This window comes from Hyaena hyaena, unplaced genomic scaffold (genome assembly GCF_003009895.1).
Source record: "Hyaena hyaena isolate Hyena2069 unplaced genomic scaffold, ASM300989v1 scaffold_1854, whole genome shotgun sequence".
Taxonomy (NCBI): Eukaryota; Metazoa; Chordata; class Mammalia; order Carnivora; family Hyaenidae; genus Hyaena; species Hyaena hyaena.
This window is the reverse complement of record NW_024082487.1, coordinates 152,135-168,184: the sequence shown is the minus strand read 5'-3', so window position 1 is coordinate 168,184 and position 16,050 is coordinate 152,135. Positions and strand designations below refer to the sequence as shown.

Sequence of the window (16,050 nt, the reverse complement as noted above, 5' to 3'; positions counted from 1 at the left end):
ACAAGACCGGTAAATAAACATCAGAGACAGGATATGAATCTTGGTTGGCTGAAGCTTGAGTCTGTGTTCTTAAAAATAAAGCTTTTAAAATTTCCTTTTTTAAAAAATGGGAAAAAGCCAATAAGACACCAATGTTTATTTAAATTGTTAATTAATATTAAGTTTGCATATTTTGAGGAGGAAATATGAACACACACACACAATATACACATATACCACTTATATTAATAGCATTTTCAATTTAGCCAAAACAGCTTTTCCCCAAAATAATGAGTGACACCAAATCACTCTATTAAAATCACCAGATTGTACAGAATCTAATAAAATGAAACCCATGGATACAGAGAACAATGCATTTAATTTAGGTTAAAAACAAATTGAGAAAATAGTTCTAAGTAATTCAACTGAGCATTTGGAAAAGTTTCACTTTTATCTCCCAATGTGCAAGATTTCTTTCTGAGGAAAAGAAATGAAAACAGCTTTTCTTTCTTTTTTATTTCTTTTCTTTTTCTTTTTCTTTTTGCTTTTATCTTTCCTTTCAATTTAAGTTTGAGCTGGATATCAATATTGTTTTCTTTGATTTTCTAGTTTAACGTTAAAATGAGTCAAACAGGCATGTGATGTTTCTGTCTTAAAAGTACCTTCAACTACATTATTTTAAACTATCTACAGAAAATAATAATAATAATAAGGAAATTGAAACACATAGCCCAAACCCAGGAACTGGGCAAGAATGTTCTCATATCTTTTTCAGCATTTAATGCGGTCAATGTTGTGAGCACTTTTATTTGGACGTAGATTACCTAATATGAGTGCCCAGGTCTTTAAGTTATAGATATTCATTGACCTTCCCTCTCAACACAAAGAGTTTACTTGTATTTCCATCCTGAATACTATACTATTCCTCAAACTCTATAGTACGTAAGAGTTCGTTTACGTATTTACACTCTCTTTTTCCTTCCAATGAAGGTTGGGCTCTGTTGACCTTGAGTCCGCAGTCCCCTATCCTACTGATGGAAGCATTGCAACCGCTGTGGAGATTTGTCAATGTCCACCTGGGTATACTGGCTCCTCTTGTGAGGTAAGTTTGCAAGAATAAATCCTCAGCTCTCCCAAGTCCCTTCAGTATTGCTTCTAGTAGACTGAAAAGTAATTTAGCTCTCCCAGCAATGATTGCACAAATAAATGATAGTGTTTTACCTAAAGAAGAAACTTGAGTGTCTGCCAAAAATCATGGCTTTCTAATAGAGAACTACTCATATTATGCCATCTTGAAATTATGTTTCTGTTTTGGATATTTTACTTTACTATAGATGAAAATCTGATGTTTTCATGAGTGTTTATTTCCTATTTAATTGGTCGATAAAATATGATGAATGATAGCAGAGAAATATTTAATATTTCAAAATAATTTCCCTTCATTTCTACCTCAGTACTTACCAGGAATTAGCAATATTTCTCCCCTTCCCCTCTAGCTTTTAATCTTATGTACCATTCTGTTGCTCTGCTTTATTTCTAAGAATACCAAACTGCAAGCCTCTGAAGGGTATAATCTTTAAAACATCAAGAATATAATATATGGATGAAATATCATGATCTGAAAAATTCCCTGCATGTCTTTCATACATTTAGCACTTAAAATTTGAGATGGGGCACTTGGGTGGCTCAGTCAGTTAATCGTCCGACTTCGGCTCAGGTCATGATCTCACAGTTCGTGGGTTCAAGCCCCGCATTGGGCTCTGTGATGACAGCTCAGAACCTAGAGCCTGCTTCGGATTCTGTGTCTCCCTCTCTCTCTGACCCTCCCCTGCTCGCTCTCGCTCTCTCTCTCTCACTGTCACTCTCTCAGAAATAAATAAAACATTAAAAAATTAAAAAATAAAATTAAATTTGAGATATGTATTGTTATCCCAGTACTCTAGATTTCTAATAAGATGAACATTTCTTACTTAATACCACAGTGTGTCATTTTAAGGTAATAATTTTTATTTACTTCTGGGCATTTTTTAGGTGGTTTGAAATTGGTTTCACTTGAAACCCAGTCAAAAAATGTAAACACAATTTTCCTGATAGAGGACATGGCTTGCAGATAAATAGGAGCTTAAATCCTTTAAAAATGGTGCTTTTAAGGAATCCTTTGAGTGTACCAAGATGTTCCACTTCAGCACACTATCCCATTATGCCATTTATAGAAATACTCTGGGCATTGCTTTGTCAGCTCTGTTGTACTCTGAAATGATACATGCTTTTAGCAGATATATAGGATTTATAGTCATATTCATGACAAACGTGTTTTCTTTAACCAGGCTCAGATTCACCTATCTAGAAATAAAATGAAATGAAATTCATGGAGGTCCTTGCTTTTCCAAATATCATCTCAAGAAGAGAAAAATAATTGTGGAAATAAATTAGTCTGTCAACATAAATTTGATTTTTACATATAAATATATGCTGTGTTTGATGAAGCACAGGCTTTATTAAGAGCCTAGCAAATTTTATTTCAAACCGGAAAGCTCTCTTTGAATCTTGAAGTTCCTATTTCAGTTGGAAGAATGAACACCTTGATTCTATGCTTGCTTTACCACTTATCCTCACATGTGTTTTCTCCAGTACTCTTCACCATCTTTCTAGAAGTTCCAAACATACACTGATATAAAACTTAATATTAGAATTGCTCAGTTGGCTATGTTTCTGTTTCTTCTTTCCTTTCTTCAAAAATATTTACTGCGAATCTTTGGTAAATTCTGCACTCAATGCTGAGGGGATTATCAAGAAAATTACATCAAAATCCCTGTCCTTAAAGAGCTAACAGTCTGTTTGGGAGACAGAACAAATACATATGAAAAATTGGATCACAGCATTATATAATTAAGGGGCCAGTGAGTGGTATGGGACATAAGTGCAATAATCATTCAAAGAGATGAGCAGAGACAGATGTCACTGAAAGTATCCTGCAGTGGAGAAACCTCAAATTGGATGTTCAATAATGGTAACAATTGGGCGGGAAGAGAGAAGCATGAGAGTATGAAAGAGTCAAAGGAAAACATCAGATTTTTAGACTTCTTACTATTCATTCCCAATTTCATTTGCTTTTTATTGAGTTCATAAGACCAGTACTCTAGCTTTGCTGTCACTAATATGCATGAACCACTTCAACGCTGAGTAAACTACAAAGACCAGCATGTCTTCATTCTAGGTTGCCAAAAATCAGGTCTAACTACTCATTAGAATATCACATTTGGAGCCACAATGTTGATTCAAAATCTTTTTTTTATCATTTCTACCTTACTTATAAATCCCTCTGCAGTTTATCTTTCAAATATTTTCTTACCCTCTTAGTATCATCATAATTCACTTCACTTCACAGGTGGGATAGGTGAAAAAGCGAAAGCAAAGTCTGTACTGAAAAAAGAAATCTCAGTTTTTGCTTCTGTATGGTGGAAATAATATTAACCACCTCATAAGAGTGTTCATACTTTCGTTTAGCTAATAGATCTTGATAATCACATATTTTGACACAATCAAGACCTTGATGTGGATGATAAAGTGATCAACAACACAGATATGGTCCCTACCCTAAAGGACATTACATTTAATTGTACGCTAGACACTAGCTGGAGAACAGATTAAATTAATAAATAAATTACTACATGTAATAAATGTCATGAAGGAAATCAACAAGGTGTCTTGATAAAGCTACTAAAATGGGCACAGGAAGAGTAGATGAGAAGGGCTAGTTTATAAAAGGTTGTCAGGAAAGGCTTTCTCAAGCGGTAGCATCTAAACTGGGTGTTTAGATGCTAAACTGGGTAAGCTATGTAGAAAAAGCTGAAAGTGGTTTAGGAGGATGTGGAAAGAAGCTTGGAGCCTTCAAGGACCTGGAAAGAGGGCAAGGAAGACTAGAAAGTAGTAAGCAAGGGAGAGAATAGGACGAGGTGTGATTGGAGAAGCCAGGCCATTCAGAGCTTTACATGCATTATAATAATTTGGGTTTCTAGCCTCAGTGTAATGGAAATCATTAGAATACTTTAAGGTGGGTAGTGCCTTTATCTGAGTTTTTATTATATGAAAAAGTCTTTATGGCTACAGAGTAAATAACATAATATAGGAAGGCAAGAATGAGAAGAATGGTTAATAGGCTACTGTTGTAGAACACACTATTGTGGTTTATATTAGGATAATGGTAGGGGATATAGAAAGATATGGGTTTATTCTATATTTTTGTAGAACAATCAATAGGATTTATTATAGATTACATAGCAGGGCAGAGTTTAAAGAACTAAGGAATTTAAGAATGAGTCATAAGGGTGCCTGGGTGCCTCAGTCGGTTAAGCATGTGACTCCTGATTTCAGCTCAGGTCATGATCTCATGGTTCATGGATTTGAGCCCTGCATCGGGCTCTGCACTAACAGCGTGGAGCCCGCTTGGGATTCTCTCTCTCTCCCTCTGCCCCTCCCCTGTTCATGCTCTCTCTCTTTCTCTCATAATAAATAAATAAAACTTAAAAAAAAAAGAGTGAGTCATAGATTACCAGTTTGAGCAAATTGTATGCAACGCCATTTACTAAGCTGAGGAAGACTGGGGAGAAATAGCCATGGGCAGAGGATGGGATCAACAATCCATTTTAAAATATTGGGTTTCGAAAGTGTAAACTAGATGTCAACTTTACAGTTAGAATATGCAAGCCTTGAACCTGGAATATCTGTCTGGTCTAGAGATAGGTATTTGGAAGGGATCATCACCTACAGGACTGAATAAAATTACCTAGGAGACACTGTGATGAGAAAGAGAAAAGCAATCAAGCCCCTAGGAGCTCCTGCCTATGAGAACTTGGGTCAAAGCAGAGAAGAGTGCAAAAAGCTGGTGTGGAAACATGGAGTTGTGATGGCATGGAAATTGAGAGAAGAGGGCATTTGAGGGAGAGAGGAGACAACTAAGCCATATGTTGATGAGAGGTCAGATAAAATGCAGTCACAGTATGGTCTACCAGTTTTGGCTACCTGGCATGTAGCGGCATAGCCAAGGTCAGTTTTAATTGAGAGGTGACTGCAGAAGACAGAGTAGAATGGAATGAAGCATGAGAGGGAAGAGAGGAAGAGAAGACTTTTTAGAGTAGTTTTACTGAGAAAGACAAACCAGAAACTGGAAAGTTCTGATATATAAAGGAAGCAATTTTGTCATATTTGTTAACTTTTAATGGGGATAGTAGATCATATGTTTTGAACTGATAGTAATGATCCAGTGAAAAAGAAAGGTATTACTGGTGCAGCCCAGAGAGAGAATATCGGAAAGACAACAGATAATGGAATGCCGAGTATGAGTGTATAAGTCTCCTTTGAGTAGATGTAGAAATCTGCATGCCCTGCTCCATTGTTCCAGAAAAGAATATGGCAAATGGAGATATTGCTGATACTTGCAGATTTGATGAGCCTGCAGTATAGGAGTACATTTGCAGAGTATTAAAAAAAAAAAGCTCATTAATGACAATTCTATGAATATTTGTCCTGAAAACAGTCTATCAGTTCTCTCTCTGTTATTAACACCCTTGATTTCTACCGTCTTCTGGATATATGACTTCACCAGTTTCTAAAAATACATATTAGAGAAAGAAATGTCTTCTATGATGAATCTAGGGTGGCAAAAATATTTAGTGAGGAGAAATTATGAGAAAGGGATAAAAAATCGACATCTTTCTTGTACTGCCCAAATTAAGAGGAAAGACATTTTTGCTTTCCTTTCAGATGTGAAGGATCTGCAGACCCTTTTTTATTGTTTGATATTGATGTTCAAATTTAAGAGTCTTCATACCCTGAGGCTGAAGGAACATTTCCAGCAGTACACAACACAATTCTATAAGCTTTATTACTTCAGTGGTTTCTGTTTTGTTTCCATTTTCAACTGGAAAAAAAAAGGCCTTTTCATGATATATTATGTTGTACTAAACCAGTCAGAAATATAATCAATAACCCACAAAATGCAGTTATAACTTGAGAGAGAATGCAAGCTTCCAGAGGGCAGTAGTGTCACACACACACACACACACACACACCCCTTATTTTGCATCCCATACAGTTTGTAGTAACACCCACAGAAGGGAAACTCAATTATAAGACCCAAATATTTTTAATCAGAATTCCATTTTTGATTAATAAAGGGTTTCATACTTTTAAAAGGAATGATGAATATAAGTAGAGTTCTAGTAGAATAATGTAATAAAAATAAAATATCAAGGGACTCTATGGTAAATAAATCACAAACTATTTTGTGCAAATTTGAGAAAACATAATAGGATGAGAATGAAACATGAATTCTTTAGGTGTAGACATCAGCTGTGTATGTGATCAGATGTAAGAGTGGCCACGACTTTCTTCCGAGTGATTGTAAAGGGAAAGAATGAAGGTGTGTGTGTGTAAGGGAATGTATTCCAGAAAATCAGCATTCCTTCAGATGACATTAGGTGCTCTCTTAGGCTAAGGGTCTTTGAAAGTCCTTTAATGTCTGCTGCTTTTTTCAATACTTTTATTCTATTTTCCCACCTGTGCTTTTTACTTTGAGACTGTCACATTTCAATTCTTTATATCTCTTCTTTATTTTACCATTTCAGAAGAGACACCAAGCTAATGCTTCCTCTAATCTCATACCTGCCAGTAACGCTAAGGTCAGTACAAAACTCCCAAGTGTCAGGAGGAATAGCTCTGTAGCAATATTTCAAGAGTAGCAACACTTTGATGAGCATGTTTGCTGAATTTGCTACCTAAATATTTTCTTTTATCTAACAAAGTAAAAAAAAAAAAAAAAAAAGAAAAAACTTTTTAAAAGATCCCTGAGACTTGAAACCTTATCTTTCTTTCAGTCTTGTTGGCCTCGGCACCGACGAGTCAACGGCACTATTTTTGGTGGCATCTGTGAACCATGTCAATGCTTTGGTCATGCAGAATCTTGTGATGATCTCACTGGAGAATGCCTGGTAAGTGCTTTCTCCTTTGGGAATGCTGATTGACAAGGCTGAAATAGGCTCAATAGGCCTGCAATTCAATTACTACCTTTGGGACAAACACTTGAGTCAAGATGTGATTTGACAGGAATCTTTATATTGAACAGAGTTGGAAGCTGAGAATGTTCTTTCATATGTAGTCTTCCTGACTAATGAGCATTAGGAAATGTTTATCCATATCAGTGAAAGAAGCCAATTAGAATTAGACACATCATCATAAAATATACCTAATGACCGAGATACATATCTACCCTCAATGTATGTAGTTTCAATCCCGTCTATAAATCTATCAAAAATAGGCTGTATTTCCATAACAGAAAATGGTTTGTATCCCCACGATATGAAAAGTGTAAAGTATAACCTTTATAATAGACATAATTCAGTTTTTTCCACATTGAAAAAATAGGGCATACTGCATGATTTTTATTTTAAAATTTCAACATTTAAGTAAAAAAAAGTGTCACATGTAAAGATGCCTGGGGTGGCTCAGTCAGTGAAATGTCCGACTCTGGATTTTGGCTAATGCGATCTCACAGGTTGTGATTTTGAGCCTCATATTGGGGCTCCATGCTGACAATTGGGAGCCTGATTGGGATTCTCTCTCTACCTATTTTTTCCCTTCCCAGTTCTCTCTCTTTATCTCTTTCAAGGTAAATAAATGAACTTTTTATTAAAAGTGTCATGTGTAGATTAAAAACATAATAAATATACACAATACATATTATCAGAGTTGCCTCTTCCAGCTACAATGAAGTCCAAACTTTTAAGAAGAAAAGCTCTCTGCAAAGGTCAGCACTTTCCATCCTTCTAAGAAGCCTCTAGATTGGAGAATATATACCACATAGACCATCCTGATGAACTCAAGGGCATGTTACTTTGATATTCTCTGACATGGCATGAAGCTTGAAACAACACTTCTCATTTCATTAGTCTTGCAGAAACACAATTTGAAACTGTGCCAATTTATGAGGATAGCATATTCTCATTTCCCTGTAGTATTTAAGGCAGACTCTGTTATCTTTATTTCTTAATGTTCTCTCTTCCTCTTGCTCAATGTTTTCCCCCTTTTTCTTCCACTTAAAAGCTTCTGAGACAAACCCAAATGAAAATTCAGGGCTTTTGTTTCAATGTAATTTGGCATTTAGGTTTATTGATGCTCTTTCTGTTTTCTCTCTATAAGATTTGTTTAATTGCATTGCAGTATAAAGCATGATAGCTTTAATTTGTGGGATAGTAGATTTTTCCAATGGCATTTTTATGAATAGAAAGACTAAGCAATTTTCATTTTAATTATACCATGAGTCATTTAAAATGTACCTTGGGAAAAATATTGAGTTACCTTTAAACACTTTGCTAACATGCTTTAGGAACTATTCAGCCTAAAGCTGGTATGGATTTGCTTTCTTTAAAACTGAAAAGATAAAATAAATATATCACAATACCAGACTGAAACTAGTAATATTTCATGTTAAATTCATCGTAATTAAATCATATCATGCTGCTGGTCCATTTGGTTATGTGATATAAGAATGGAAGTCCTACTTTTAGAATAAATAGTTTCCGTGTAATTTGGAGAGGAAGAAGGACAGGAGCGAAGACTATTAGAGAATTTCTGTTGAAATCTAGTTTATTGACTCTGTTTTATGGAAAGAAAAACAGGAATCCACCTTTAAATAATAGAAGGTATCTTAGGGAAACAATGAAACAGATTCTAGTGTTTTCTGGGTTTTCCATTATAGTGGGTCAAAATGTGATCATGAAAGATATTTTCTGGAGAATTTCAAATGCCTTTTATCTGAAATGATATTGATAACTAAGTGCTATTATGCCACTTTGAGCACACTGGTTCTGATTTGGTCCATGAAGAGAAAAATATTTAAATGTTACACATTATGGGCATTTTTAATGTTTACATAACCCACATTTTATCTTCTTTATCAATTATGTATGCTTTTTCTGCTAGCATTACACAGAATTTATGAAATTTACAGGTAAACTGAGTTCCTGTTACCTTGGTTTGAAATACAATTATAAATGAACTGAAATAGGGGTGTCTGGGGAGCTCAGTAGGTTAAGCGTCCAGCTTTAGCTCAGGTCATGATCTCATAGTTTGTGAATTTGAGTCCCACGTCAGGCTCTGTCCTGATAGCTCAGAGCCTGGAGCCTGCTTCAGATTCTGTTTCTCCCTCTCTCTCTTTGCCCCTCTCCCACTCGCACTGTCTCTCTCTCAAAAGTAAACATTTAAAAAATTTAAAAAAATTAATTAACTGAATGGATTTTTGATATCACATCAAAATCCAGACCTCTTTTATAGTGTGGATCTATATAAAAAGGTCATTTTAACTCAAAGTACATTTGAAGTGATCCAGGAAACATTTAAAGCCACATGGAGAGATGGTATACTTGCCCCTTCTCACAGTTATTGTCCAATGCACTGTGAATGGACATTCAGAAAGCACTTTATAGCAGGACACCTGTAAAAACAGCCTATTAGAGTGCATCTCTCATGTTTTCAGTTCTGATTTCCAGTGTATTGTTGCCTCATGCTGTTTAATAGTTTCAGCTGCAAAAACACTTGTGTTAGATTAATTTTATGATTTCCATAAAATGAAATATGACATTAGTAAAAGTAAGCAACTTCTATATGTTCTTTTTCTTTTAGATCAGGAGTCAAGAAAAAACAGCGTGTCTGGGGTATGCAAGATTCTCAGTGGAGTTTTAGAAATACCATTTTCAATGTGATTAATACAATCAATTTTATAGTCTTATTTTTAAAACCCTTAAATCTTTGAAAAGTATAATTTGATCATGTCAATATGAAAATGTGCATAAATATTGCAAAAAATATATGAGTTTTTAGTAATAGTCAGCCTTAGTTAAATTTGAGGACCTGAAAGGAATTAATATGAAGATGAAATCAAAGAAGGAAGCTTTCCTTCATGATCCATGTTTTATACATTCCATCTTAATATGCTGTTATTTACATAACTGTTAATAGTAAAGTTAGCCTCTCTCCTCTCTTCGGAAAGGCTTGCTAAGTGCATTTGAGAGACAATTTAAAGTACCTTGAAGAGAAACCTATTTTCAAGTATCACCAGATACTAAAGAATTACCTATTCACTTGTAGTTGATGAGACTGTCATGGGATTTCAGAGCTTGAAAACTTCATAAATCATAGGCTTGAACTCCCTCATTTTATAGAATGTGAGAGATGCAGAGCATTAAATGATTGGATTTTAATTTCATGTCATCTACTCAATAAAGAAGCTATTCCTCTCCCCGACGAATTTAATAAGTTTTGTTTAAAACCATATATTTATTTGTGTTTTTATTAAATCCGTTGACCACATGTAATTAAAATGAACTTCTTTAAAAATATGCTGATATAATAATGTTTCAGACCTTTCATTAAATTAGGCTGTCTATTCCAACAGTCAACCAGACTTGATAAATATTTATTTCTTTAAAGTGAATGTATAGGATCGTCTGGGTGGCTCAGTAGGTTAAGCGTCCGACTTCAGCTCAGGTCATGATCTCACGGTTCATAGGTTTGAGCCCCGTGTCGGGCTCTGTGCTGACAGCTAGCTTAGAGCCTGGAGCCTGTCTTCAGATTTTGTGTCTCCCTCTCTCTCTGCCCCTCCCCTGCTCATGCTGTCTCTATCTCTCTCTCAAAAATAAATAAAACATTAAAAATATTTAAAAATAAATAAAGTTAATGTATATTTTAGCAATTTCTCCTACATATTTAATTACTGATCATAAAAATAAAGATTTTGCACCCCTAAACTTTGCTGAACTCTTTTCAACATGAGAAAAATAGAATTTCATATAATTGCAAAATAAAAATGTATTTCAGTCATAACGAATCCATATTGGATGGTTTTTAAAAGGAACTGGATATATTTTATTGAAGAAGTTAGATCTACATGATGCCAAACATTAAAATTTATCAAATTGTGCTTCGAAAGATTTATAGACAGTCCCCGTGTTTGGTTCACTAATTGTTCATCTTTTTTGAACATACTCTGAGGTGTTAAGTCTACTTTAACTAATATGAAGAAATCAAGATACAAATTATTTTATTTTGATTTTTTATCCTTGAAGAGGACATAACCCAACATTACTATTTGCAGAAAAATGCAGTTTTGTTGAAGAAAAAAATGTTGGAGAGCTTGTCAGGCACCTTGTGGTTTTATTATATATTGGAATACATTTAAAAATTTTTCAATATTCTCATTGTTTAATTATGAGCCATGCAGGCCCCTCACAGATGTAATACATTAGTGCATTGTCCCAATCATCTGAGCCCACTGACGTCCAAATTAATCTCTGAGGTAAGAGGATCATCACCCAGAGGATTTGTATGAGTAGCCACTATGCTCATTACATCAGCAATTTTAAGCTGAACAATGGACTTTTATCTAGAATCAGCTGCAATTTCCATTAGACATATATTATTATATATGTGCACATATATACATATATACATGCATGCACAATCACATGTATTTCCTTATGAAAAACATTGAAATGTACAGAAAAAAGGAAATAGGATTCATATAATGAAAAAAGGTATAATGAATTTCAGTTGTTTTTTGTTAAGAGTGCATATGCTTAAACTGGCGTGTAGTTCATAAGCTACATATTAATTATCAATGCTATTTCCCAGCTGTAAAATTGACCATTTAATGTGGAAAATTATTCTTCCTAGCAGGGAATAGACTAATAGCTCTGTAGAACAATTTTTGGTAGTATGTTGATGCTTGAGACCAACGTAATAAACTCTGACGTGTATTTCTTCCTCAGAACTGTAAGGATCACACAGGTGGCCCGTACTGCAATAAATGTCTTCCTGGTTTCTATGGTGATCCTAGTAAAGGAACCTCTGAGGACTGTCAGCCCTGTGCCTGTCCACTCAATATCCCATCCAATAAGTGAGTCGCAAACTTACCTCTCTAATGATTTGGGCATCCAGTTCTGCAAGTGCATTTTTGACATAGAATGTTTCTTTCCCTTACGACACATAATAAACAATAAATATATGCATGAATTTCTCTGGAAGGTAATATGAGTTTTTCTAAATATAAAATATTTAAAGGTGTGGCTATTTATTCTACAGAATTTTTAATATTTTAGTTCTAGTCGTGTGATTTAATATAAGAAATAGAACTGAAGTAGAATTTCTAAAACAACTATAAATGTTAGACCTATTTTATACATATATATACATGTGCCCACATGTACACACATACATGGATGTATATCCTTGATGCTGTAATGAAAAAAAGCCACTAATACTGGGGTGCTTGTCTGGCTCAGTGGTAGAGCAGGTGACTCTTGATCTCAGTTTTGTGAGTTTGAGCCCCACATTGGGTATAGAGTTTACTTTAAATAAATAAATAAGATATGTGTATATTTTTAAAAGGTCAATGGTTGTATTAGTACAAATATTGCTCATTTGGATCCCAGTCTCACACGATTTATTTATGCATCTTGAGCAGTTCACAGTCTCTTAAGAAAGAAAAGTAAGAGACCAGTCTAGCTGACCTTTAAGCACTCACTCTATCCCTTGGTTTATGGAGGGATCGTTTATCATATTATCAAATGATATATGATATATATCAGTTTATCTTACTAAAATAGTTACAGCAGTAAGAACTATATTTAAACTATATCAATATTGAAATATGGGTGAAAATAAGCACTTTATTTGGCATAAACAAAATATTTAAACAGTTTAATGAAAACTTTATTCAATTTTTTCAGTCATTTATTTTTTATTCTTTATTTTTAAAAAATTTTCCAGTGGGACATCTGAGTGACTCAGTTGGTAAAGCATCTGACTCTTGATTTCAGCTCTGGTCATGATCTCACAGTTCATGAGATTGAGCCCCGTGGCAGGCTCCGTGCTGACAGCACAGAGCCTGTTCAGGATTTACTCCTTCTTTCTCTGCCTCTCCCCAACTTGCTTACACATGTGCTTTCTCTGTCTCTCTCAAAAATAGATAAACTTTAAGAAATAAATAAAAATTAAAAAATAAACATGTTCTAATTATTCATCTAGAAAAATAACCTTGGAGTCTTGGAGAAAACTTTTATTTTTTACATTTTTTTCATGTTTATTTATTTTGAGAGAGATAGAGGGAGAGAGAGAATCCTAAGCAGGCTCCACACCTATCGTGAAGTCTGAGGAAGGTCACCATCCCATGAACACTGAGATCATGACCTGAGCTAAAATTAAGAGTCAGACACTTAATTGACTGAACCACCCAGATGCCCCAGGAGAAGACTTTGAGACGTATACATTTTGTCTGCCTCTTCCCCTCACCATTTAGGGAAATACTCTATTAGAGCTGCACTAATTCTCATTCTGTCCAGCTGGCCATCCTTAAGCAAATACTTAAGCAAAACCTTGAATCATAAATATTTTTATTATTTTAATGGGGCATACTTTGTTGATCAAAACCCAATGTTTTTGTAGTAGTAAAAAATTGTAAATAATGATAAGTTTAAGCAAAAGGGATTTTTTTTTGGAGACTCTTCTTAAAGGTAAGTTTAGTGCTTAATAATGTTGATATTATATTAGGCACTTTCCAGCTATTTCTAAATGCTGTGATAATGCTTGAAGAGCTTAAATTTTAAGCGATTTTTAAAAAAAATTAAATCTGTCGCCTGTAGTCTGAACCTAACAGTGTTATCAAGTTGGCCATATTTTGAGTGACGCCTTATCCAAGACACTGCTAATGAAAATTGTCTTTTGTTAGTGTCTATGAATACTATATGCTAAAGGCATTGAGAATGATTTTGTCATTAAGTTTAAAAGTCCTCATTGAAATTGTGATTTCTGCTTTTCAGCCCACATGAAATCCTTATTCTCCTCTCCAGAATCCACCTCCTTCAGCATTTTACTTACACCTTAGTCATTGGAGTAAAAAAAGAGAACGAGTTAATATTTAATTGAAGCAGACTACTATATTGTAGGTATAGCACTACGCAGTCCAATAGGGTAAATATTAGTCCCATTTTATAGATTAAGAAAAAAAGGCTCCAAGTGGGAAACTAGCATTATGGAACCAATTCTGAAGCTAGATTTCCTTGAATTAAATGCTGAGTTCTAAACTTTCTAGCGGTGTGACTCTGGCAAGATTACTTAAATGCTCTGTCTCAGTTCTTTCATCATTAGTTGTGATAATAAGGCCTTCTTATGGGGTTGTGAAAATTATGTAAATTAAAATACACCAAGCACGTAAAACAATGATTCAACATGGGAAGTCCGAGACTAGGATTGGTTATTATTAAATAACTTTATCAGAGTCATATATTAAGGTATCAGGGGTGCTTGGGTGGCTCAGTTGGTTAAACATCTGACTCTTGATTTTGACTCAGGTTATGATCCCAGGGTCCTGGGATCAAACCCTGTGCCATGCTCTGTGCTGACAGTGCAGAGTCTGCTTAAGATTCTCTTTCTCTTGGGGCGCCTGGGTGGCTTAGTAGGTTAAGTGTCCGACTTTCGCTTGGGTCATGATCTCGCGGTTCGTGGGTTCGAGCCCCACGTCGGGCTCTGTGCTGACTGCCGGCTCAGAGCCTGGGGCCTGTTTCAATCTGTGACTCCCTCTCTCTCTGACCCTCCCCTGCTCACGCTGTCTCTGTCTCTCTCTCCTAGAAATAAATAAAACATTAAAAAAAAAAATTTAAAAAAAAAAAAAAAGATTCTCTTTCTCTTTCTCCCTCTGTGCTGTTCATGTGGGTGCACGCTCTCTGTCTCAAAATTAAATTAAATTAAATTAAATTAAATTAAAAAGATTAAAAAATAGTATCAGAGTTGAAATTTTAAGTTTAAAGTCAATGTACTTTCTACTCCTCTGCAATGTACATTGAGGATTTCTTTGAAAATCACACATTTGATTTTAGTGATAACATTAAAAACAATTAAATGAGCAGTTGGGTTAATGCATATTGGTGATCAAAATATTTCCAGAGTTTACAGTTCAAGCTTGGATAGACAAAAAACCAAAGATCCTTTAGCATCCAAAGGGTATCAGTGAAGATGAAAAAGGCAAAAGGGAAACCTCTGGAAAATAATAAACATAGAATAAATTAAATTCCTTCATAAGCTATGGTGAGTCATCCTTGTATTGGCCATAATATGACATAATCTTTGCTCACTGATATACTTGTGAATGGTTAGAGGACCTTCTCATTCACTATGTCTGAATGAAATTTTCCAGGACTATCCAATACACTAGAAACTCACTGCTCAACACTCACTTTCAATGAGGTAAATGGGGGGCTTACGTTTGGTCACTCATTTATGGCACTCCTTCTCAGGCAAAATGTCATAGCTGTTAGCAGCAGACCTGCCATTGATTGTACAATGTGAATCTTAGTCCAATACATTATTATGTAATTGATTGGACATGAGTTTATCCTCCAGTCTGACCAACATTACTATAAATGCAGAAGAGCCATTAGGGAGAGAACTTTGCTTGGGTAATTATAGGCATTCATGGCCCATCCTTTTCTGTTTACTGTGCTTCTACTTTAATTTTAATAATAGGTTCTAATTGTGTTCCTGAAAGAAAACAGAAAGTCAGTGTCACTATCCATCAGTGACAAAAGGATCAGGTCCCAGTTATAATGATGGTATTTCCTCAAGTATGTGTATTCTAATTTGATATAATTATACAGATCTTGATTTAAAAAAAAAAAAAAAGACAGCTCAATAACATCAGCGACACCAAGTATTTAAAAACCTTCAACTTTTAAGATGTTTTTTCTTACATTAAATAATTATTAAATAATAATGTTATCATTAGAAGTAGAACTGGAAATAGAGCAGTAACCTGTTTTAAATTCTAGCTTTAAATATAGCATTTCTATAAGTTGAAAGAGGAGAGGATGATAATATACTTAGTTGAAAAATATGAGTTCTGTGTTTGAAGTTATAAAGACTTTTAAATTTAGGGTGGTTGGGTGGCTCAGTTGGTTAAGTGTTCGACTTAGGGTTCAGGTCATGATCTTGCGGTCTATGGATTCGAGCCCAGCACTGGGCTCT

The 16,050-nt window shown here is 34.8% G+C and overlaps 1 protein-coding gene across 1 annotated transcript in view; it reads left to right on the top strand.

The window, feature by feature from the left end:
• Positions 1 to 969: 969 nt before the first annotated feature.
• The window catches only part of LOC120226842 (laminin subunit alpha-2-like), a gene marked incomplete at both ends in the record, with an annotated part of 149,517 nt that continues 134,436 nt past the window's right edge, over positions 970 to 16,050 (top strand). The window contains 3 exons of the mRNA XM_039225007.1: positions 970 to 1,081; positions 6,855 to 6,968; positions 11,802 to 11,929. Of these exons, the coding sequence (XP_039080938.1) occupies positions 970 to 1,081; positions 6,855 to 6,968; positions 11,802 to 11,929 (354 nt within the window). The remainder of the gene's footprint in view (positions 1,082 to 6,854; positions 6,969 to 11,801; positions 11,930 to 16,050) is intronic.